The sequence below is a fragment of the Balaenoptera acutorostrata genome, chromosome 15 (genome assembly GCF_949987535.1).
Source record: "Balaenoptera acutorostrata chromosome 15, mBalAcu1.1, whole genome shotgun sequence".
NCBI lineage: Eukaryota > Metazoa > Chordata > Mammalia > Artiodactyla > Balaenopteridae > Balaenoptera > Balaenoptera acutorostrata.
In genome coordinates, this window is record NC_080078.1 from 86,156,147 (window position 1) to 86,180,243 (window position 24,097).

General features: G+C 51.5%; 1 protein-coding gene across 1 annotated transcript; it reads left to right on the top strand.

Annotated features, from left to right (window-relative positions):
• Positions 1 to 511: 511 nt before the first annotated feature.
• EDN3 (endothelin 3) lies at positions 512 to 22,898 on the top strand. Its single transcript, XM_057529513.1, has 5 exons — positions 512 to 695; positions 1,327 to 1,615; positions 18,196 to 18,369; positions 19,465 to 19,545; positions 22,399 to 22,898. Exons 1-5 carry the CDS (start codon positions 644 to 646, stop codon positions 22,436 to 22,438), a joined length of 636 nt encoding a protein of 211 aa, XP_057385496.1. The 5' UTR covers positions 512 to 643; the 3' UTR covers positions 22,439 to 22,898.
• The last annotated feature ends 1,199 nt before the right edge of the window (positions 22,899 to 24,097 follow it).

Below are 24,097 nucleotides of genomic sequence, written 5' to 3' on the forward strand. Positions count from 1 at the left end.
CAGGTCTGTGCAAGGGTAAGGTGTCATTAGGTGAACGCTGAGAAATGCTGCTTTCCAGAGCCCCAGAGATAAAAGACAGGATTCAGGCGCAGCCTTTTATCTCTCCCACTGCGCTGCGGTGGGAGCAGCAGGGTCCGGGCAGCGACGCAGCGGCGTGGGCGCGTGAGCGTGAGTGCGCGCGTGTGCGTGTGTATGCGAGTGTGTGCGCGCGTGTGAGCGTGAGTGTGTGCGCGCGCGTGGCCTTCCGGCAGCTGTCCCGGCCCCCACCCCACCCATCGCACCCGGCCCTGCGCCTGGCCGGCTCCCCCGCGCCTGCGAGGCGACCCCCGTGCGCCCCGGGTTCAAAGGCCCTGCGCGGCAGCTCCAGCCCCTCCGGGGGGCGGGGAGGCGAGGGGGGTGGTGCGGGAAGCAGAAGAGCCGGAGCCCACAGCCGGCCAGCCCTGCGCCGGGATGGGTAGCGCGCTCTGAAGTTCGAGACCGTCGCAGCCAACTCCTGGCCGCAGCCCGGGACGCAGCCAGCCAGCGGCCGGCCTCGAAGACCCCCTAGCCGGAGGGCGAGGCCCGCTGTGCCCGGCACGAGCGCCCTTTCGCGGCCACAGGCGTCCGTCCTCCGGCCCGGTGCTCCCGCGGCCGACCGGGGTTCATGGAGCTGCGGCTGTGGCTCCTTTTCGGGCTCGCAGTGACCTCCGCCGCAGGTAAGCGGGAGGGGCGGCGCGCGGCTCCTGGCGCGAGCGCACACAAAAGGACCCCGGGACGGGCGGGGCGGGGGGCGCGGGGAAGGGGGCATCGCTGGCAGAGGCCTCTGGCCCCGGCTCGCCACCCCTGCAGGCGCCCGGGGGGCGGGCTGGGGGGCAGAACCTGAGGGCACGGACCCCCCGCGGGCTCGGGAGGTTGCAGCCCACACGCATGCTGGAGACCCGGGGCCCGGGGCGGACTTTGTCGATTTTTCGTGAAGTCGGGAACTTTTCCAAAAGTTTGCAGACGATTCACAAACTGTGCAAAATGACTGCAGAGTTTTCCGAAAGCCTGCACAATGCTTGCACGTCTTCAGCGGGCACAGATAGCTTGCAGGCTGCGCGACGAGAAGAGCTCCCAAGCTTTTCACCAAGTGTGCACGCAACTTGCAAACTTTTCGGAAACTGCGCGCCTAGCTTTGCACGCTTTTCCGAACCTCGGGCGTAGCTTGGAGACTTAACAGAAAGTGTCATTAGCTTGCAAACTTGGCAGAAAGTTTGGCTCTCCCCCTCCCCTGGGTTTTGGGGGATGGTGGGTGTCCGGGGCCTGCACCCTCGGCAACTCAGGAGCCCCTCCATCTGCCTTCTGCAGGATTGGCGCCTCGCCCCCAGCCTGGGGACGCTGGCAGGAGCGGCGAGCCCCGGGCCCCCTCTGCAGCCAGATCGGAGGGGGACACGGAGGAGACTGTGCCCAGAACAGCAGTGCGTGGTCCAAGCCCCCGAAGCCCTGGGCAGGAGGAGGGACCTGGTCGGTTTGGGGAGCAGGCGGCCAAGGGAGGCCCTGTGCACCACCGAGCCCGGCGCTGTACATGTTTTACCTACAAGGACAAAGAGTGTGTCTACTATTGCCACCTGGACATCATCTGGATCAACACTCCTGAGTGAGTCAGCCCTGGGGGCGGGGCTCCTGGGCCAGGCCCCTCTCTTCACACTCCGGGATGACCTGGTCCCATCCCAGCCTGGTCAGCCCAGAGCCCGCCTGGCACAGCCTTCAGCCCTCGCTAGGCTCTCCTGCCAGCCCAGGTCAGGTCTGCAGGTCAAGGGTGTGACCCCCATCCCCTCTGAGGGTCTGGCGCAGGAGAAACCCAACCCCAGAGTTTCTGATCCGGTGGAAGGGCGAGCCTTCCCTCTGCGGGAAATGAGCCCGCCAGAGGGATTAGACACCTGAGAAGTCCCTCTGGGAGGGAAGAAGCCCCGAAAGTTATCTCCTGCCCCAGGGGCTAAGTGGGCCTGGCCCCCCTTGCTGACCCTGCCAGGCTCCAAGGAGTTTCAGATTCCTTGAAAGCAGCCTGCTGTCTAGGGAGCACAGGGGTGGGCTTGGCAGGGCCTAGTGGAACCTGCCCCGTAGGGGTGAAATTCCATGGGCTTCAGGCTCCTTACCTCCTGGGGGGGGGCAAGCCCATGGGTCCTCCCCAGGCTGTCACCCCCTGCCCCAGACAGCTCCCCTTGTCCCTTCCGGTCCCTGAGAACTCTCTTACTGCAGGACCGAGACAGTGGCATCTGAGTTAGTTGTGGGGTCTCCTTGCTGTAAAGCCCACTCTCTCCCGAGGCCGTGGGCAGCGACTCAGTTGAGGAACCCCTTCTGCAGAAACATCATCCTGCAAACTGTGAAGAGGGCTTGACCTTGCTCTGCTCACCAGCCTTTGGGCTTCGCCTTCCTGGTCTCTAAAATCTGGGACTTGGACCAGACGTCTCTAGATGTCTCTAGGTATTCTTGGGATCTCTTGGGCGTCCTGCTTGCACCTGACTAGGGATTCGTAGCCTTCCTGGAGCCCTTGGCCTGGAAAGCCAACTTTGCCACTGTGTTTGGAGCCCCTTGATTCGTGTCCTTCAGGGGTTCCTTCATTCCGAGCCGTCTAACCTCTGAGCACCCTGGGTGATATCTCGATGGGCCTCACATACCCACCTTGTTTCACCGATACCTTGAGGATGAAATGCAAAGGAGGGTGAACCTGGGGGGCCGAATGTATTTCAAACCAGGTCATGAGCCGTCTAAGTACATCTGGGAGAGGTCTGGAAAGTCACCCTGTTGTCCAGCATGGCAAGCAGGGCTGGCTCCAGCGGGGAGCCTGGACGTGTGCACAGGGTTCCAGCTCAGAAAGACCCTCATGGTTTAAAGTGTATTGTCGCCATCTTGAAATGCTTAATACTTTTTTTAAAAAAATCGAAGTATAGTTGACTTACAATATCGTGTTAGTTTCAGGTGTGCAGCACAGCGATGGAAATGCTTAATACTTTTTGAAGCAAGGGCTCCATGTTTGCATTTTATCCCGGGTCCCCCAAAATGAAGCTGACCCAGATGGCAGAATTTGCTTGCCGGGCTGTGTCCGATCAGGTTCCTACACATACCGTCAGCCCACAGTAGGGAGGGTGGGGCCAGGTCATAACAGTGATGTGTGCTGGGGAGGGACTCCTGGACGGGCTGTCACTGATTGCCTTCTATTCTCAGACAGTGATCAGGGTCACCTTCTCCTACAGCCCCATCACCCTGACACTTGTCCTTTCTGATTCTTTCTTCCTGGCATTGTCCTCTGACCAAATGAACTTCACAGAATCCAGGACTGAGGGCAGCCTTGGTAGGAATACCAGGCTGTGGGTCTAGAAGGAGAAAGAAGAAAGCTAAGCAAGTTTGGGGCAGGGGGGCCTTTGCAGAGGAGAGGAGGGGAGGAAGGAGGGGATATTTGGAGACCACCTTAGTTCTCTGCCTGTTGCCAAGCCCTGAGCAGTGGCTGCGGGAAGCGATTGTCGCGAAGCCCTGCGACCTGGTGGGAATCCTGTCTCCCAGTTCTGAGCTGGCGTGTAGGGCCCGAGTTGAAGCCATGGGTCTTTGGCTTTTTCTAGGACAGCCAACTCGCTAACGTTCCCCTCACAGCTTGATTTACCTCTTCCCCTCTTCCCTGACCCTGATTCATTTTAAACACTAGGGGGAAAGGATTAAATATGGTGTTTGGGAGTTTCGTGAGCTACCCGGGGAAACAAAAAAAATGACAATAGCCAGACTTGAGCATTTTGAAGTCAGACAAGCAACATAACTTTTATACGGAAGATGTTCCTGGATGGTCTTTCTCTGTCTTCCTTTCTTTTCCTCCTCCCTCCCTCCCTCCCTCTTTCTTTCCTTCCTTCCAAAAATTCTCTGTTGATATATGGACAGGTCCACTGGCAAACTTTAAAACATCTTGGATAAGATCGCGAAGTGAGGAAATGGGTTTTAGGGAACTTGGACCTTTGGAGAAATGGAAGAATCTGAAGAATGGCTGGATTGAGCTAAACGGACAAGGGTAGCGCGCACCGAGGACTTTTCCAGCTTCTGCCCCCCACCCCTTAGCTGTCACCCCCTCTTCTTTAGCAGACCCTCTTGCTCTCTCGAAACTTCTCCAGGGTGTGAGTTGCATCCTGTCCCCACCGCTGGCTGTGCTGGGAACCCGCAGGAGTCTGGAGCCTCGTGCCTATATCGAGAGTCTTGAACTTTGGGTGATTTTCAGCTTCTGGTGTCTTTCCTTCTACTGCCTTCCGGTCACATGGAGGCAGAGGCAAAAATCCGGCTGTGCCTCGGAAGGACGCTTGCAAGGTTGCAGGCATTCTTGGAGAATCGTCGTTCTGGCTGCGTTTAAGGACCCAAAAACTTCAGGAGGGATGCTGTAGTTACTGTATCTCACGTGGAAAGTTAAGGCTCGAGAGACAAGCTGCTCCCAGTGGTATTTTCTGGGTATGAGATCCAAGTTCTCTGGTTTCCCCACATCCTTCTATGCACTTGGTTCTTCCAGACCTGAGCTCGAGCAGCACCCAGCACATAGTAGATCTCAGTAACGCTGGTGACTTCCTGTGAGGCCCTTGTCTTTGTTGTCACTGAGGTTCTGTCTGCGGGTCTTTCTCCCACAAATGAGGCGTGCTGTCCCAGGGCGTGTGGGTGCTGCCAGAGGTCTCACATCCCTATAGACGTGTGCGGGAATGTGGATTTTTCCAGGGCTGTTGCCCATAACTTCCATTGTTTCTTCCAGAAGATCCAGGACCCCAAAGAGAAATGAACCAAGTGCATCGTGGACACTGCCCTTCTTGCCCCTGGGGAGGCGGCTGAGATGGCAGCTCACCCACGGGACAAGGGGTGCTCATGGCTCTCCTTGGCCACGTTAGGAAGCCCCGCCCCTCCCCTCCCCCCAGCAACCCCACCGTTGCCAACAGAAACAAAAGCAAAACTCCACACCAGAGAAGAACACATCCCGTCTTATGGCCATGGAAAATTTGCCAAGAATAAGATAATAAGGAGAGAAGTAGCGACAAGTAGCCCATGTGCTTACATCCCTGTGCACTCGGGGTTGTTTTCCATGAGAATACTTCAACAACAGGAGTGTCCTATGACATGGTGGGGGATTGTGTCTGTCAGGGTCTCCAGAGAGATGGAACTAATAGGACGTGTGTGTGTAGATATCTATGTGTGTATAAACACACCACACACACACACACACGCACACACACACACAGGAGCTGATGTTGCAGTCTTCAGTCTGAGGCATCCTGGAGGCAGAATTCCCTTCCTGCTCAGGGCACCTCACTCCTCTCTGTCCTCTCCTTCACCTGATTGGACGAGGCCCACCCGCGTTATGAAGGGTAATCTGCTTTACTCAACATCTACTGATTTAAATGTTAATTGCCTCTAAAATATACCTCCCTAGCAACATCTAGACTGGCATTTGGTCACATATCTGGGTACCATGGCCCAGCCAAGTTGACACATAAAAAATTAACCATCACAGAGCTCTCAGTGCTAATGGTACCCCATAGCAGGGCAGTCCCTCTGCACCTGCCACTGTACACCTGGCCATGGAGTGAAACCACTCATTCTCAGATGGCCAGTGGAGTTAGCTGCAGGGCCCCCAGCAAGGAACCCTGCTCTGTTCCTCCCCACTTTTTTCCTGAGAATTGAGGGAAACTGCCATCTGTTAAATCCCTCCAAGGACATAATGAGGGAGGCATTGTGATGCTATGACAGTGACCATGTTTCCAAACAAAAATCTGAGCCACATGGGCTGACAAGTAGGAATGTATTTCTGGAAAGAGCAGCGCAAGATGTTTGGAATCACGGCTGTGGTGGAAAATCTGGGCTCTGTAATCTCGTGGGAAGACTCCAGACCCAGGAGCTCTGCCCTGTGTCCTGGATGTGACTCGCTGCATGACCTGGGGGTGATGCCACCCTCTCCCTGTGCCCCTGGGTAAGTTGCAGACATCAGTGTGACTTTAGGATGGTGACCTAACAAGATGATCAACCTGGCCACACTGACTCAGGAACGACATTTGTTTCCCCAAAGAAGCAGAGTAAAAATAATAATAACAAAACATTTTAATTGTATTTCAATGTATTCTACCACAAAAAGGCAACAATTCAACAGACTCACCTTTGCCTCCTGTGTTGTTCAAGAGAGATAGGCCAGCACATTTCTAAGAAAGGACGTTTTAAGTTTGAGAACATCCCAGAGGAAAGGATGGATTTGGTTTGCCAGCCTCCCACTGATGCGGGGCCAGCTGCCCACCCACCATGTGATTTCAGAGACCCCAATAACAGTCACGTGACCCGTGAGTCAGGACTGGGAGTATCGTTGCTGGAGAGGCAGCTTTTGAGGCAGAAGGATAGTCTTTCTGAGCTTCGTCATGATCATGTAGACGATGGTGATGATGGTGACAGTGGTCCACACTGATGTTGACCGTGACTTCTATGAGTAAAGATGTGTGAGGATGTCATGAGAAGGCGCGAGGGGCATTCTCAGCACAGTGTCTGGACTCTAGTAGACACTCAGTACCTCAAAGACATGACCACGCAGATAACTGTACAGCCCCTGGGGCTGCATAGCCCTTCCTGCCGCCCCACCTGCCGTATCCCAGTCTCTGATTGGAGAAGCCGGTGACTGAGAAGCTCAAGTCCTGCTGAGGTGGGCTTCCTTGGACCCTCCAACTGGTCTTGCGCTGCTTCCTGCAGTAACGCTGAGGAGCGCGCACCCGGGTACCTCAGTTTTTCCCTACTCTATGGCCCTTGGTGCGCGGTCTATTAGCATTTGATTTGCATAAGGTTTACAGACCCTGGGAAAAGGTGTGTTTGGCTGACTGCTGATAAGCGGCTTGATAAGCGCTCTGGTGGCCAAAGGTTGTTACAGGCTTGATGAGATTTGGTCCTGCCCTTTCTGCCCCTCCTTTCTTGTTTGAGTCCTACTTACCTTGGTAAATAATTAGAATTTTGGGGAACAGGGCATGGTGTTCTCTGAAGGCACTGCCCTGGGCTTCCTCTGCTCATTGGGGAGGTGGGTACAGTGAAGCAGGGGAGAGGGAGGGGGTCTGGCATTTCAGGATAATTCGAATGATCTGTTTAGAACTTTTTTGTTGAACGATGAAATCTTAGCGAGGGTGAGTCTAACAGAATAGACACAATTTCCATGGACCCAGCACCGCCGGGGACCTGAGTGTGGGCCACTAGGAAGGGATCCCAGGAAATAACTACGGAATCTGTTTACAAAAATGGTAAATAAATAAGGACACATAAGAAAAGACTGTATCAGCCAGACTAAAAATGATCTTGAACTCAGGGTTCTGACTGATCTTGTTTTTACGCTCTGAGTTGTTTCCCTTCCATGTAACCATCTCCGCCTTGGAAATCTAGTAGACGTTTACATCCCAATTTTGAGTCTGGGTAGCAGTAGCTCAGAACATTTCACGGCAAGATGCGTCTTTAAAATTTGAGGGCCTCGGGGCTAAATTTCAGAGTTTGTTGGCAAGGCCGGCTCACACAAGGTGACCTTCCGGTTGGGTTCACTTGGACTGAAAGTCCCCTTTTCTACCCCAGAGTGGGTGTGAGGAGGTGAGATATCCAGGGACAAAGATGGGTTCGTTGAAATGCATCTGATCCTGACTGGATGAGAAAGAGGCTTGAGGCTGGAAGGCAGTTTGATTTGCCTCGAGAAAACTCGGTACAAAGAGGTCGTGACCCTGCATGACCCTGGAGGGAGAATTTAGATTTCTGCTAGATGAAAGGGGCATTGCAGCTAGGAACTTGGCCTTAAATCTGAAGGCAGATGAAAGGCTCTGACTTCTCTGGTGCGGTATATTCCTGCAAGAATTTAAAACAAAGGAAGCTGGGCAGCAAACATTGCTTTCGTTAAGGGGGTCCCACGGCTGGGTCGGAGCTCACAGGGCTTTGTACCGCCAGCTCTCCATCCCGCCCTGGGATGTGCATCTCAGCACGTCCAGTGGGGCTGCCTGGGGCCCCTTTCCTAGCTCCAGGGAACCCCGTGTCACTGACGCTCAGCTTTGGAGCACATAACAAATAGATCAACTGTTTAATAAGAGGGAAATGACCCCATCCCATTCTAAGTCATGTTTCGGTGGAAACGGAGACCTCCTTAAAATGGGACACGCGTGTGCACACACACACACACACACACACTTTCCCCCTATTTGGGATAGGAACCAATTTTTTTTTTTTTTTTAGGCATTAGCACACCCAGTCCCAGGAAGGCATAGCCTTTTTTTTTTTTTTTTTTAATTTATTTATTTATTTTGGCCGTGTTGGGTCTTCATTTCTGTGCGAGGGCTTTCTCCAGTTGCGGCAAGTGGGGGCCACTCTTCATCGCGGTGCGCAGGCCTCTCACTATCGCGGCCTCTCTTGTTGCAGAGCACAGGCTCCAGACGCACAGGCTCAGTGATTGTGGCTCACGGGCGTAGTTGCTCCGTGGCATGTGGGATCTTCCCAGACCAGGGCTCGAACCCGTGTCCCCTGCATTAGCAGGCGGATTCTCAACCACTGCGCCACCAGGGAAGCCCTAGGAACCAATTTTATTTGGAAAGAAAATAAATCCGGGCAATGGCCACGATGTAGATGAGCTGCCGGTCCAGACACAGTTCAGGGGGTTTCTAAAGTCCTGCTCCCCCGCCGAGTCTCCCAGGAATGGACAGCAGGATAGGGCGTCCCCTGGCCTTTCTCATCTGCCCCGGCTCAGAATCTCGGGGGAGCCAAGAGCTTTGGGAGAACTTGGCAATGTTCAGAGCCCTGGACATCTTCTCTTCTTTTATAGCCTCTCAGGGCTGACTTAGCAGGAGGCCTTAATAAACAGTAACACTAGAACAGGGCAGCCAGCGAACCCTGTGCCCGGCCCAGTAATTTAAAAAACAGAAACAGATTCATGCATCCATGAGAAAGCCTCGGAGGCTGATGTGGCCGAGGTGCTGTGATCCTTTCTTGCTCAACGATGGCACGAACCGCCCACAACTTGGGGGGCGGCCAACAGCTTTGCCAGCAGTCAGAAGCAAGTTGGCAAGAGAGCAGAGGTGTCTGTAGCTTTTCTGGGTTTTTCTAAATCTGATTTCCATGGGTTTCTTGCAGGGTGGAGAATAGGGTGAGGCTCATGACCCGCTCTTTCAGGTGCAAACTTGAAGATGTCAAAAAGTAAAATAAAACTTAATGCGATGTTTTTAAAAAGTCAAAATTAGGGCAAGCATCACTAGTCATAATCAACCAAATATCGACATTTTTAATAAAGACAGGATCTGACCCTGTGCTTGGTTCTTGTTTGGGGATAAAGCCTGTCTCTCTAGAGGGACTCAAGTCTTCTTAGTTTGAGGTAAGCAATCAAGTGATTAGAGCTACCACAGGATGCAAACAATTAGATTAGGAAGAAAATGAGTGTCCTTATTTTTGTTGCCATGGCGAGCATGGCTTCGTTCGGTAGGACTTTTCCATCCTTAAGATGAAATCTCCTGAAAATTAGCAACTGGTGTCTTCTCTTGCTTCCTGTGGGTTATTTAAAGGGATGTGTGATGGTGTCTGTATTTTTTTTTTTTTATCCCTGTACAAATACCCCCATTCTTAAAAAAATACCTGCTCCTTCTTTTACCCCTTCTGTTTCCACTGCTGGGAACTATTTTGAGCCACGTCTGTCTGCAGCTTTGCATAAAGTCATAATGAGGCCACGCCAGACAGACGTGGATTGCTCATGCCTACATTCGACCTGGAATTCGTTAGGGTCACTGGGGGTTGGGGAGAGAAACTCTAGCCTAACTCATATGGACGCATTTGGGTTGTACCAGATGGAGGGGAAACCAGCTAATCTGTTGGATTCCACAGATGGCTTCATTCTCCAAATATTGCAGGCGTTTGTTGCCCTAACTTTTTTTTTTTTTTAAAGCTGTCACTCTTGGAAATCCCACCCCACACACCAAACACAGAAGGCTTTTTCTGCCGTTCTCCCTTGCTTTGACCACTGGTCAAATATCCTTCATTCAGAGCCCCTGTGTCTGCATTGGGGGAGGAAGCTGCTGTGTCCAGGGAGCTGATGGGATGATATCACCTGTGGCTTTGGGGTGATTTTTAAGCTCCGTTATGTGGCGGTAGGACGTGGGAGAGTCCTACTCTTTGGGCCAAAGCTTTCTAAATACAGTTGGTGAGATCCTGGGAATCTCTCCACTTGGGTGGGGTAGAGAGCCCACATTTCATTGTGGTTTAATTGCTGGAGAGAAGGGCTGGGCCCTGCTCTAGGATTTGTGCTGTTCGGAGATGCTCAAGTAACAGTGAGGGCGTTCGGGAATCTCTCGATGGAATTTGGAGCTGGACGGACCTTCCCGAGAGCCAGTGATTTCATTTGTCAACCCCAGAGAGAAGCCACTCACCTAGGGCCTCTCAGGGAACTAGTCTTCAATTTGGGCCAGAAACCTGGGTCTGTCTGCCAAGGGAAGCCTCTGGTTTTGTCTCTGAGGCCTCATCCATCCGGTAGCCTGGTTTCTTCCTCATGTGTCTGCGGAAGTTACTAGCAAGACATGGTTCTTCCATTTCTAGTGATCTAGAGACCATATTCTCTCTAGAAGAACCTCAAAGAGGGGCCGATTGAGGACAACAATAGTGAAATCCAGTGACTTAGCCAGGAATTCTGTACATTTGGCAGACTGGGCATGGCCTAGGAGAAATGGCCAATTGAGACCTCCTTCCCTCCCTCCTTTCTTCACGTAGCAGACCTTTGTTATTGAGATGTTGAGGTATTATTGGGCACCTGCTGTGAGCCAGGTACTGCCTGGGCTGCCCTGGGTGCCGAGGTGAACAGGCAGAGAACAGCTGTTACCAACCCCAGGGGACAAAAAGGAAGCCACACCTGCAGCAGAGGTGAGGAACGCCCCCATTCCTTGGGTCCGATTGATGGAGAGTCAATGTCCTCTTTGAAAATGTATGTAATTCTGGTAAAATTCCCCAACAACCAAGTCCTGGATAAATTCAAAAGTCGTGGGTTGTTTTTTTCTGGGGGGGAGGGTGAGGGGAATGTCTTAAAAAAAATTAATCTCCAACCCACAGCACATTGCTCACACTTTTGATATTTCTAAATGCTCTGGGGTCATTGGCTATTTCTGAGGCTGCAGGAGGACTTTCTCCATTGCCAGGTGGTGGAGGAACAATTTGCCTTGGGGTCCTCCCACTTAGAGATGCGGGGATTTTCTGCAGAAGTAAAGCTACAAATTGCCAGTTCACTTTATGTTGTTTGTGAGCGTGAAGTTTGTGTCATATTCTTCAGAACCAGAAAGCGTGTGCGTGTGTTTCTGCTTGCGTAACGAGGTCAAGGAGGAGATACAGTTTGGCTGTTTTCTTTCCTGGAGGTTGGAAGGGCACCCAGTGGTTGTCTGGCCCAAGGCCTGTCCCAAGCAGACTTTCACAGGTGTTTGGTGAGCGGACAAGGAGTCAAGTCACTGCAGGGTAAGCCTTGTGAGGTGGTCAGCCAAGTATCTGGGGGCTGGGCTCTGAGCGTCATGGGGTCATATGCTTGCTTCCACCTGCCCAAAGGACAGTGTGATCCGAACCAAACATTTCACAGTGGGCATACCTGGGAAGAAAGGCTTCCAGCCAGCTTCGTGGGCTAGGTTTTGTCCTGATTCGGAACATATTCTTTTGTGTTTGTTTCGATGAAGAAAATCTCTACTTGTCCTTGTCAGCTGCAGAGACTCCGGGTCTTTCTATGAAGCCCAAGAGATCATGGTTGCATCCATCTGGAGAAAGTGAGTTCCGGGGTCAGCTAGAGGTCACTGGTCGCAAGCAACAGAAACCTAGTGTTGCTAACACAGCATAGGAGTTTATTGGGAGGACACAGCGTGGCCCACAAACTGGAAGGGAGGGAGAAGCAGCACCAGGCTTAGAAAGGAGAGGTACCGAGACAGGACTGGGGGTCCCAGTGGGAGCACAGTCGACAGACAAGGCAGGACGGAGCCGCCTGGCAAGTAGCAGCTTCAGAGTATTTTCTGACCTTGAATTGCTTTGCTCAGGAGTCTTGGGAGGGAGAGGGTGTGATGGGCCAGCTTGGGTCACCTGTTGAGTCCTGAGGCAGGGGAAGGTGAGACTGTCAATCGACACTCTCTGCACGACCTCACACAGGGAGGGAGGGATAATTCCCCAGGGGAAAGATAAGAGATTGGATTCCAGGAGACAAAAACAGCCAGCGGTGATTCCAGGCTCTAGAGAATTCTGGGCTTTTAAGTCCTTCGAGAGGGGTACTCCTCTCTCTGAGCTGGTGTTTCCCTCTTGCCTCTATGTCTTTGTGCAAAGTGGCAGTGGCGGGGGAGGGGGGGGGGGGATGGTCCACTAGATTCTTGTTGAAGTGAATGGATGCTTTTATAGGCCTTTGAATATTCAGCCACTTCCTGTAGTTACTTCATCCTGTCTTACTCTTAAACAGAGTTCTTAGCTAGCAGTTTTTTCTGGCTAAGGTTACAAAGACAGTCAGTGAAGTTGATCCACACTTTCTTCCTTGCCCAAGAAGATATTTTGAAGCTTGAGAGAACAAGTGAGTGGTGTCTTCTAAGGAAGGAATTTAATAAAATCTGAAATCAAGCCCTAGTTAGAAAGCATGTTGGAGTCCCGAAGTTGATTCTCTGGGGAGTGTTGGGGGGGCAGTATCTAATGAGTGCTGGTGCCTGGCAGCTGGGCCTGCTGCCGCTGCCTGTCTGCCTACCCCTGGGAAACAGTTGTTCCCCTTCCTCTCGGCTGCAGGACCGGTCAGCAGAGTCGCGCCTTCTGTACAGTGTGTCCCAAAGGCGATCCTGCCCTTGCTTTCCCTTTCAGAAGGAAAAATGTGAACCAGAGAAGACAGAGCATCAACTTGATGTTCTGACCATGAAGTGAAAATGTTCTGTTTGTTGGGGAGACACTCCGCTAGAACCTAGGCTTTTTGAATTGATAATGACAGCACCTTTATTTGTAAAAATAGTAGCAGGTGCTAATTTTGTCACCATGTCACTTGACCTGTCTGGCTTTGCTTTGTGGGACAAGCCACTAGAGCAGGGGTTGTAAACTGAGATGCCCCTGAGGGCTAGACAGGTGAGAGAAGCAAGCAAAGAAGGACAGATACAGGGACTGGGGCCAAATAGAGAGCTTGAGCCAGACTCTGACAGCATCACTCAGCTCCAGACACCTGCTGCCATGTTGGAGTGTGGGGTTGGAGTGAGTATAACTTCCAGTTATACAAGAGAAGCTGGAAATTGTGATGTTTATGTGAAATTTTCAGATTAAAGAAAAACCACCCTCTTTTGATTGGATGAAGCCCACAAAAATGCCAATTTGCTAACCTCTGTACTAGATTAAAACTGTGGGTGGACAGGGCCACTGGTCTGTCTCATTCATGGATGTTCACCCAGAGTCTACTCCAGGGCCCATACATTGCAAACCACTCCACAAATATTTGTTGAGTGCTATTCAGTGATGGGGGGGGAGGATATGATAACTGGGTTTTCAAGGACAATTTGATAAACTTTCCTGAGAATTTAGAATTTGGCCAGTGAAGCTCCTTTTGCTGCAAGTGGCTGACCCTTGTGAATATCTGCTTCCCTCCTTTCACTTCAGGGACTGAAGCCAATTTTCCGATCAGAGAGATGGAGATGGTTGATTCGTTTAGGAAAAGGCAACAGTGAACTTAAAAACAGATTCTTAAAAGAAACATTCAACTTTCCTTATTTAAAAACTTCTTGTAGAAAGAAATAAAGTTCTTCCAGTGTGATGATGCAGATGAACAATGAACACAGGAGATTTGGAAGTTTAGTATTTAACATTTATGTGCGACATATGGGAGAAAATGTTAAATGGTAAATATGACTCTGGCACCACCGTCACTGAGCAAATCATGAATGTTCTGACCACATATGCTGAGGACAATTTATTATACAAATACACACAATGCTAGACATCGCCTATGTGAATGTTTTGGGGTGTTTTGTCTAAGAGCACTCGGACTCATCTTCTCATCTGCTTCTGTTTTGTTTGGAGCTCTGTGTTATAACTGGAACATTAACAGGTGGAAGAGCTGACTACTTTTACAAAGAATTGTGTTCTCTAAGCCCCACTGTAAAGCACAGGCTAAACCATAGGTCAGATGGTGTGCTGGTCAAAGTTCTCAGCCGATTTAACTTCATTTTCCTGGTTCCATCATTGGGTCCTTCCAATTCACCATTCAGGAAACATTCAAGAAATGATAAAGGTACCAAAACAATTAGAACATGAGTGCTTATTGGGCAGACAGTGTAGAATGATGGACCAGCCAAAAGGAAGCCTGGCAAAGAATGGCATTGCTATGCCATGTGGCACTCTGGTTCCTTCTTACCTGTCTTTATTACTTAGTCACACATCTCAAACGCAGGCCTGGTAGATGGGGTTTTTCTGCCTGGTAAAACTCTCTTGAATTCCCAGACCAAAAAAGCAACAATGGCAGCCACATTAATTCACCACTAGGAGCTCTTTGCTAAGCATTTTTCATGCAGTGCAGTGTATCATTCAGTCCGTCTGACAACCCTTTCATAGATCAGGAAACTGTGGAGCGGGTGGAGTGCTCATCATGTAAGTGCTTTACAACATAATAATGGGATCACTAGGTAACCTTTCTCTGTGCTCTGTGTACCTTGCACATACCTGGGTGTATTGGCTTGTCAGGTTTCCTTGACCTGTACTGTTTTCATACACCAGTAGCATGTGAACTCCTTAAGGCCTTTCTGCATCCTCATCACACTTAGACTAATACCACGGAGATACAGGCAGACCTTGAAAATACTGTGGATTTGGTTCCAGACAGCCTCAACGAAGTGAAAAAGCAAGTCACATGAATTTTTTGGTTTCTAATGCATATTAGAGTTATGTTTATGCTATACTGCAGTCCATTAGGTATGCAATAGCATTATGTCTAAAAAAATGTATATCCCTTAAAAAATACTTTATTGCTAAAAAATGCTAATCATCATCTGACAATGCAGGGTTGCCACAAAGCTTCAATTTGTAAAATCCATAGTATCTGTGAAGTGCAATAAAATGAGGTATGCCCAGATATAGTGGATGCTTGGCAAGTGTTGGAAATTCTTTGTAATGAATTTTGTGGTTGTTGAATGTTTTAGGTTGGAGAGAATCCAGTCTTATTGGACTAGTTTATCTCACAATCAACAACCAGTTGCTTAATTAATAGTCTTCATTTGCTCAGCCTTGTACTGGGTCCACAGCAGGTGCAAAAGAAGTAGCCCTTTCTTGTACTGTTGAGGAGCTGGTATCCACTCTTAAACCTAAAGACACCTAGGGGCTTCCCTGGTGGCGCAGTGGTTAAGAATCTGCCTGCCAGTGCAGGGGACACGGGTTCGAGCCCTGGTCCGGGAAGACCCCACATGCCACGGAGCAGCTAAGCCCGTGCGCCACAACTGCCGAGCCTGTGCTCTAGAACTCGCGAGCCACAGCTACTGAAGCCCGCGCGCCTAGAGCCCGTGCTCCGCAACAAGAGAAGCCAACACAACGAGAAGCCCGCACATCTCAACGAAGAGTAGCCCCCGCTCGCCACACCTAGAGAAAGCCTGTGCGCAGCAATGAAGACCCAACGCAGCCAAAAATAAATAAATAAATTAATTAATTAATTAATTTAAAACAATACATATATATAGAAAAAAGAAAGACACCTGCCCTGGGCCCTGTGGCGTAGAGGGTGCCTCTGACCCTCCTCTGGCCATATCTCCCAGCCCATTGCAAGGAGTCTATGAGACTGAAAGCATATACCCCTTCTTCTAGACCATGTTCCAGGTATTCACGATCCTGGAATCCCTCTACTCAGATGTCCCTGAGCCCACTTCCAGGGTCTGATACCCATGGACAGAACAGGGCTCCAGCACATCTCCCAAGGCCTACAGGGTGGTCAGGGGACAGCTGCTTGTGGGATGGGGGGGGCGGTAGATGGAGCTTGGGCTTCATGTGGGATGGAGCAGGTTGGAAGGCAATGTACCTTGTGCTGCCATGTTCCAACACGGAACTCCAAGGAGCCCCAGAATCCTAACATCAAGCTCCAACTTCCAAGGTGTTTTGAAGCTGAACTCTCTTATTTAAGCACTTATCAGATTGATTTAAAAACCTTTAAGTTTTCGACCTATGGGAGGTGGGCCTTTGTTGGAGCTGGAACTCTTGATGGGGGGCGGGCCTTCTGTGGTCTGGACCATCTCTTAAGTCCTCTGGTTCATAGCTTTCGTCATCCCCCACCGGCTTCCAGGTCAGCCAGCGGAGTGCGCACCTGGGGCTTGGAGCAGGGGTTTCCTGCCTCCATAAGCATTCTTGGAAAGTTACAAGGGCTCATTTGCATACTAGCTCCTTCCACGAGGCTGCTGGGAAAGCGCTTAGCGGTTCTCTATTACCAAATACCACGTTGCCTTGTTTGCTCACTAAAAACACTTTGTGCGTTTGCAAAGTTGAGTGGCTCTGCGCACACAAACGCCTAATCCACTGACAGCAATTTCAAAATCGCAGGTCTTGCTGTTGATGGAAAAATGGGAGCCTTGGTTGTTATTCCTTGTGTGTCATTTTCACCAAGAAATGGGGGTCTGGGTTTAATGTCAACACCTAGAGATTTAATGTGGCCCTATTACTGGAAATCTATACCTTTAGCCAAATCCTGCCTCACCACAATGTCTGTATTGTTTTGCTACCTCACCCCCACCCCTATTTCCCATTCCTGAGAAAAGATGGGGTTTTAGCCAAGATTCAGCTCAGAAGGGGACTGGCCCCTGCTTGCTTTCTCTATCCTGTGAGCACAGACTGCTCAGTACTGGGCCTGCTTGGATCCAGGGAAGCCACTACAAGGCCATTTCTCAACTCACTTGGGTGGGAGGGAGTGGGGAGAGGGGAAAAGAGAGAGAGGGTGGGGTTATGGGGTTATGTTCTTAGCTCCAGTCTCCTGCCCAGCAGGGAACAGGTTCGTTCCAAGCATCAGGTCACGATGGGGCACCCCCCCCCCGACTCTGCCCTCACCGCCCCAGAAAGGCTCCATGGCATGTGTTTCAAATTAAAGGAAATTCTATTTGATGCTATTTTGAAAATGCACAGAGAATGTCAGAACCCCTTTTGAGGTGGATGATTGGTGATACTCCATGGGGCTCACAGAAACCAAGGTGGTTGATCTCGGGGGCTAGCGGGAAAGCCAAGACTTATTGGAAAAGTAACTTTTGGCCACATGTGTTTCCTCTAGTTATTAGTAATCTGTCCCCCAAATCCTGTTCAGTAGTGCTAATGAATTAAGCATATGCTTTTAACTTTTTCCCACTGAATTGCCTGGCGGTGTCCTCCCATCCCTGGAGAGCAGTGGTTTGGATGGACACAAGCATAAGAAACAGATGTAAACATTTATTGTTTCAAATGACACCATCACCCTCGTCCCAGCTCCAACCATAAATGAAATGGATAAACAGTTTCATAAGACTTTTCCCAAGGTCAGTTCTGTCCTCGGCTGAATCTCACAGGGCACAGAGGGTTCCCCTGACGTTTGTGGCTTTGAGAAAGCCGTGTTCAGGGGCCAGGATGTGTCTCTAACGGCCGTAATTGGATTTGTCCTATTCCAGTTAGTGCAGACTATAAATATGACGTGCACACGGAAGAAATACGGTGGCCAGCAGGGCGGGAGCCAGGGCCGGCCTTGGGCTGTGGGTTTGGAAGGCATCTTACTGGTCTGGTTGACCAGGCTCATGTGCCGCTGGCTCAAGGATGAAGACTGGGGTCAGCGTTCGGGTCAGCAGGACTGTCCATGTCAGGGGTTTGAGTGCTGGAAGGAAAACCAGAACTGCCCTGGAAAGACCCGGGCTGGGAGGCGTGCTGGCCATGGATGGGTCTTGAAAAGACTAAAAACGCATCCACCCGGCGTCTGCTTGCTCCCTCCGCAAGAGGAGGCCATCGTCCATCTCCCCCAGGGTCTCCCCATCTTTCCATCCCGGCTGCCCCAGCCCACTGCCTGGGGAGTAGCGGGTAGCGGGGATGAAGGATCCACTCCAGAGTCTTCCCAAGGCCCCAAGTGCAGGGGAGGGTGTGGATACCAGTTCCTGGGACAGGACTGCACCGCCTGCCTCATCCACGCCCAGGCCCACCATCTCGCACGCCCTCGCCAGCGACCCGAGCAGGGAGGCTGGGGCGGTTCGTCCAGACGTGGCCCTGACCTTTCTCTGTCCTTTGCAGACGGACTGTGCCCTATGGACTGTCCAACTACAGAGGCAGCTTCCGGGGCAGGAGGTCGGCCGGGACCTTTCCGCAGAGCTCGCAGCCGTCGAAGGGGACGCCGCGCTGCGCCTGTGCGGAGAGCGAGGACGCCGCCTGCGTGCACTTCTGCGCCTGGACCCCAGCTGCCCGCGGGTACGACCCCCTCCCCGGACCCCGGCTGCCCGCGGGTATGACCCTCCTCCCTGGCTTTCTGCATTTCCAGAGATCGGTTGCCCTGGGCCGTGTGGGTGCAGCAGGGCTCTGCCTGTTCCGCCCGACGCGGTCCTGCAGGCGGGGAGGGCGCGGGCTGCACGCCGAGGGTGCCGCAGCCCCGTCCCTTCACTGCCTTTCAAAGCAAGGCCTGCAACGTGGCCACGGCCGTGTCTGGTCTCCAGACGTATTTCTTCTGGACTGCACAGCAAGCCGCCAAAATTTGAATAAGTTGCCAACACTTAAAAATTGCAGAATCACCCCCCTCCTCAACAAGTGCATATTTTTAGCTTCTCTAAAAATAGCAAATGGGACCATCTGGTCTCACCAGCCCACATCCCCTCTTGGCCGGATAGGCTGGAACCAAATGAGGGCCACTCAGGTTCTAGTGGGACATGCAACGTCCATTCACCTGTGTCACTCATCATCTTACTTGGTGGCCCCCCAGGCCCCCGAGTTTGAGACCCTGTAGTCTACTCTAACTGCTGGAGAGAAGCTTGTGAGTCACTGTGGACTTGAATAAATAAGCAAGACCCTAGGTTCGACCCGTGGTAGCCATGTAAGCTGGTTTTTACTACTCATGCTCCTGGTCCTCTTTTTCTTTACTTTGGGCCAAGATCCATCAACCCCGCCAGGCAGAGCTGCCTTGTAAAGCCTCTTCCAAGAGCCATCGCTGGCGGGATGGGACCTCCAGGTGCTTCTCAGCAAGTAAAACGCACAAGCAGAGGGGCTTTCTATGCAGCAGGTGCTGTGGTAGCCAGGGGCCCAGGATCTGCTGTCCAGAAACCCCAGCGCCAACCACATTTTTCTTCTTGGCTCGTTAACATCTGATGGATAACTGAGTAGTGTGGGTGGAGGCTGGACTCTGGTAGAAACCCACCCACCATGTGCTCAGCCTTCAGAAACTGTGCCTGAGATGCGGACCTGGGGGACCGCACTCATGTTGGTGGGAAGAGGAAATCATTCATAATTGGATGCTGAAGAACCAGCCCTGTGGAAATGTGGCTTGATTCATTCAAACCAGCTCTCTCCCCACAGGAATTCAAGGACGGCACGAACACCTGACAGAGAAGCAGGAAAGCAGGCCAGCGGTGCTGCCGGGGGCGTGCGTCCGAGGAGGTGAAGCTGCTTTCTGAGTCGCTGCCACATGGGGGGCACGGAGGATGTGTGGGGCGCACCTGGTCTGTGCGGGCGGCCAGCGGGACACCACGTGTGGTGGGCATCCACAGGCAATGGTGCTTTTGGTAGATCACCCCTGGGGACAGAACAGCCTAAAGCTGTGGACAGCCTGCCCTGCGTCTTAGGAGCTGAGTCCTGCGCTCCCTGGAGCTTTTGAGCAGTGATGTCCAGCCCTGGATTTCACCAGGTCTGGACAAATCTCACCGATCGCTGCCTCTCAGAGCCCCTGCAGGCTCATCTATCGGTGCCCATGTTGCGCCTCTGCTCCCATAGCAACTGGTGGTCTCTACAAAAAGAATCATTTCTTCTTTTCAGCAGCTGATTCTGGACAGAGGCGAATTATAGCAGCTGGGCACCAGGCCCTCCGAGTCCTCCAGTTCATTTTAGGAATTTTTTTTTTAACCCACTTGTCTTTTTTGTATGATCCTGAGGGTTTCCTGCAGCCCAACTGGGTTTATTTGTCATTCAATCGATCAGAAATCGTTATTACTGAGTCACCTACACATCTGCAATGGGATGGTAATTGATGTTCATAGTAATGACCTGAGGCGGGGCTTGGGGTCCTACAGGGTCTGATCAAGGGAGGATTAAACCCTGTTTGGTATCCAGGAGGCTTTCCGAATTGGTGGCAGATTGCTTTGAGTCGTCTGGAGAGGGTTCTCTCAGCATCCACAATAAAAATGCAGAGGAGAGGCAGAGACAGACCCCAGGAGAGCATGAATTAGGCCCCAGCTGGTCCCCACTTTGCCTCTTCTTCCTTCTTCCTTTTTCTCCTCTTCCTCACCCCAAACCCAAACCCAAACCCTTCTCCGCAAGGGAGGAATGTGATTAAAACCACCATCCATCGTGGCATTTATTCAATTCAGCAAAGATTTGTTGAGCACCTGTGATGTGCAGGGCACCGTCCTAGATGCTGGGGACACCACAGGGAATAAGGCAGAAGGTCAGCCTTCCTGGCACTTAAATAGTGGGGGAAACAGATAGCAAACCAATACATTAAACACAGAGTAGGGCATGTGAAGGAGAGCAGGAAGCAGGCTGGGGGCAGGAAGTGTTGGAGGGTGGCTGCAGTTTGGGTGGACAGGGGTGGTCTCACTGGCCAGGTGACATTGGCATAAAGAACTGGAGGAAGTGGGGAGGGGTGAGCCAGAGGGATGAGGAAGGGAAGGGGATGTCAGGCAGGGGAAGGGTAAGTGCAAAGGCCCTGTGGTAGGAATGTGCTGTGCTGGGTGTGTTCTAGGAAGGCAGCAGAGGCCAGCACAGAAAAAGCACTGGTTGCTTTTGCTGTTGGTGTTATCATTCTGTTGGATGTTCAGGAGATGAGAACGGTGGCACAGATGTCCCACTGGGGCCTGGAAAGGTGCTTCTTCTAGGTCTTTACGATGCATGTCAAGCTCCTGTAAGACGCTTTACTTGGGAAGAAAAAGTCTTTCCTTATAAGCACGGTCCCTACTTTCTTGCAAGACTCAAGTTAGTAATCTCCAGATTGACATTCTCAGAGTGGAAGCTGCTGCCATCCTGAGCTTGTGATCATCAAAGATGGGACCAGACTGTGGGAGAGAGAACTCGCCGTGGCCACGTCAGCAGCGATGATTGTGCTTACACCTTCCCAGGTGGATGGCAGGCTCTGAAATTGCCTAGAAGCTCTGGCAAGGAGGTGCCGTTCAAAACAGGGAACGGGCTAGAGATAGGCTGGGGAGACGTCTCCTCTTTCAGCCAGCAGAGAGCTCTTCTTTTGTAACAGGCCTCTTTTTTTTTCTTTTGCCCCCCTTTTCCGAGATAGGTTAAAGTCAAGGCCAGACAAAGCGAGTAGGCTTTAGACCTCCACCATCAAATGCTTGCCCCGGCAGTGGACCTCCCCGCCTCCCAGGCTCTGCCTGCCCTTTCAGGAGCCCCCTGGGAGAGGGTCCTGCAGCAGGAAGGCCTCAGTTATGGCTCCTGCGTGGTTCACATTTCCACCTCTTTGAGGACAAGAAATGAGTTTTGCCTGGGGGAGAAAACCCACTCAAAGGGTCCTCACTTAACAATACAGCCCTTCCCCAAGAATGCCCCATCCAAAGACCCCAGTTTCCCTAATGGGTAAAACGATCCCAGCTGTGCCCTGGGGCCCGACGCCCAGGGCTCCGGTTTCATGCAGGAAATTGTTTGCGGAGAGGTATGGCAGTTGCAAAGCCACTTCTCTTGGAGAATAAGTGGACTTCAAGCTAACTCTTTGCAAATGTAACCCCGTGTCCATGTTGGAACAGATGCAGGCCCTGGCAGGAGCATGCCGACGTCTGAGCCCTCACATGGGGCAGGCGTGGGGTGTGAGCCACTGAGGCCGCCCGGCGTCAACTTGAGACGCAGATCACAGCTGTACAGGTTTGATGAGTTTGAAGCTTAAAGGATTTAGACAGGCATTTTCAGCTGTGCTTAGTCCCACTAAAAGAATGTATCTCCAAAAAAGAAAAGAAAGAAGAAACCTTGATGTTTGTGATAAGAAAAGGAGGAAATTAACACCTGCGGGTTTTGAACCCCCGGGCGGGTGTGCAGCAGAGAGACTTCTGTGCCCTTCACAGACAGGCAGACGATGAACAACAGACCCAGTTGCCAGGAAGCCACTGTAAAGGCAGCCCCAGCTCAAGGCTATTAAGGTGATATTTGTTTTCAGGAAGAAATGTGGATCTTTGGGGGAAGGGCTTCAAAATAAGCTGCAAACACAACCGCTTTGTAAGTTATGTAAATTTCTATTTATCTATGTAATTGGCAACAACTGGGAATTGTAAACACCTGACAGTTCGCAATCTCTTTCAGCTGCGCTCTAGCGGCCACGCTGAGATTGCTGAGCGTCTGAAGTTGATGGAGTGTTTAGTCATCCACGGGGATGGGGAGAGGCCGCCTCCTCCCCCGACGGCAGAGAGATAAGAGCCGGCATTTGAGTGCCTGCCGAGGTCCTGATGTGATGGTGGATGCCGGGGTGCTAGCCTTGACCAAATGCTAAATTTTCGATGAGTATATCCTAAGTGTTACAGGTATAAAAGCGAGTGTCACAAGGAAATGGAAGGGACTGATTTGCCAGCAGGATGGGGTACAGTTTAGAGAAGCAATTATTTATTGTGAAACTGTTCTCTGTGTCAACTCCTTTTGGCGGATGTGTTCAACGCAAAGCCTCTGTACATAGAGAGATGTTCACTTGTGTTCTGAGTCCCACCTCAGTCCTTAGGGCTTGAATCACATTTTTAAACACCTGTGCACTGTTTGTCTCTGTGGCAAGATGATATCTCGGAGAGAAATTCATTCATTGTGCTAACACAGAAAATACTGTCAAATGCATAATAAAAAAAATCTCAAAGTTTGCTCTGATGTGGGTTTTTCTCGCTGGTGTGATATGCATGGTTACACGTCAGTTTTCCGTGGACCTCTGGAGAGGACAGAAAAGTTATCATTGGGGAAGTAGATTCATCTGAAGTCAATTATGGAGCAAGATGGGTGAGGGGGCTGCTTGAATTTTAAGGAAGGAGCGGGATCTGGGGACCATCCAAGGAAGATAAAACATTCAGGGTGGTTGGGAAGAGATAAATCTGGGGAGGGCATTGGCTCCTTCCCCGGGCACCATCCTGGTCACCTTCATAGCGATGCATAGCTTTGTCTTCTGTCCCCAGAGGCACGGACATGTGCTGGGCAGGATTCCAGGGAGAGGACGGTCATAGGCAACAGCCAACAGTGGACCTTTGCAGCCTTTCCGATGGGCATTTTATTTTGCTTTGCTGCTCACGGTTCTTGAGAATTAGTAGCTCGAAGTGACCACCTTTTGTTTGATCTTCTCTATCAATGGCAATGTTTTTAAGCCTCCAAGACTTATAAGACATCTGGGGGGTGGGAGTGCCAGGTTCTTCCCTCCCTCCCTCCCTCTCTCCCTCCCTCCCTCCCTTCCTCCCCCTCCCTCCCTTCCTCTCCCTCCCTCCCTCTCTCCCTCCCTCCCTCTCTCCCTCCCTGTCTCCCTTTTGAGTCAAGAATTGGAGACCATCAGAGGCAGGGAATTGGACAAAGAGACCCAGCCTAAAAGCCAAGAGAAATCCAGTATTCTGGGTGGGTTTGATCACATCTAATCTGCGAAAGCCCAGGAGCCTCTTGTTTTAATTAAACACATTTTAGAGAATTTTGACTTTGGTGAACTGACAGAGCTGGGTCCTGATTTATCCTGTAGGATGTGAAGCCGCACAGGAGGAGCTGCGCTGTGCACGGGAGGTGCTCCCCCGGGACTCTCAGCCCTTTTAGCCGCTGCAGATCCAGAGAGACGGAGGAGGAGGGCCAAGGGGTCCCAGGCGCTGGGAGAGCAAGTCCCAGTGTGGCGGGCGTTTCTGGCATCTGGGTGGAGGAATAGAAGGGGAACCCGTGGAGCTGTGAGTAGGATGGGCTACAGGATTTACAGGGCCCAGTGCAAAATGCAAATGCAGGACTCCTGGTGAAACCGTGGGTAATCATTAATTGAATCCATTACACCTGTAACCTG

Coding starts and splice junctions, on each gene's coding strand:
- EDN3 (XM_057529513.1), top strand. CDS start 644: ATGGAGCTGCGGCTGTGGCTCCTTTTCGGGCTCGCAGTGACCTCCGCC. Junction 696..1,326: donor CGCAGTGACCTCCGCCGCAG/GTAAGCGGGAGG, acceptor TGCCTTCTGCAG/GATTGGCGCCTCGCCCCCAG. Junction 18,370..19,464: donor TGGACCCCAGCTGCCCGCGG/GTACGACCCCCT, acceptor CTCTCCCCACAG/GAATTCAAGGACGGCACGAA.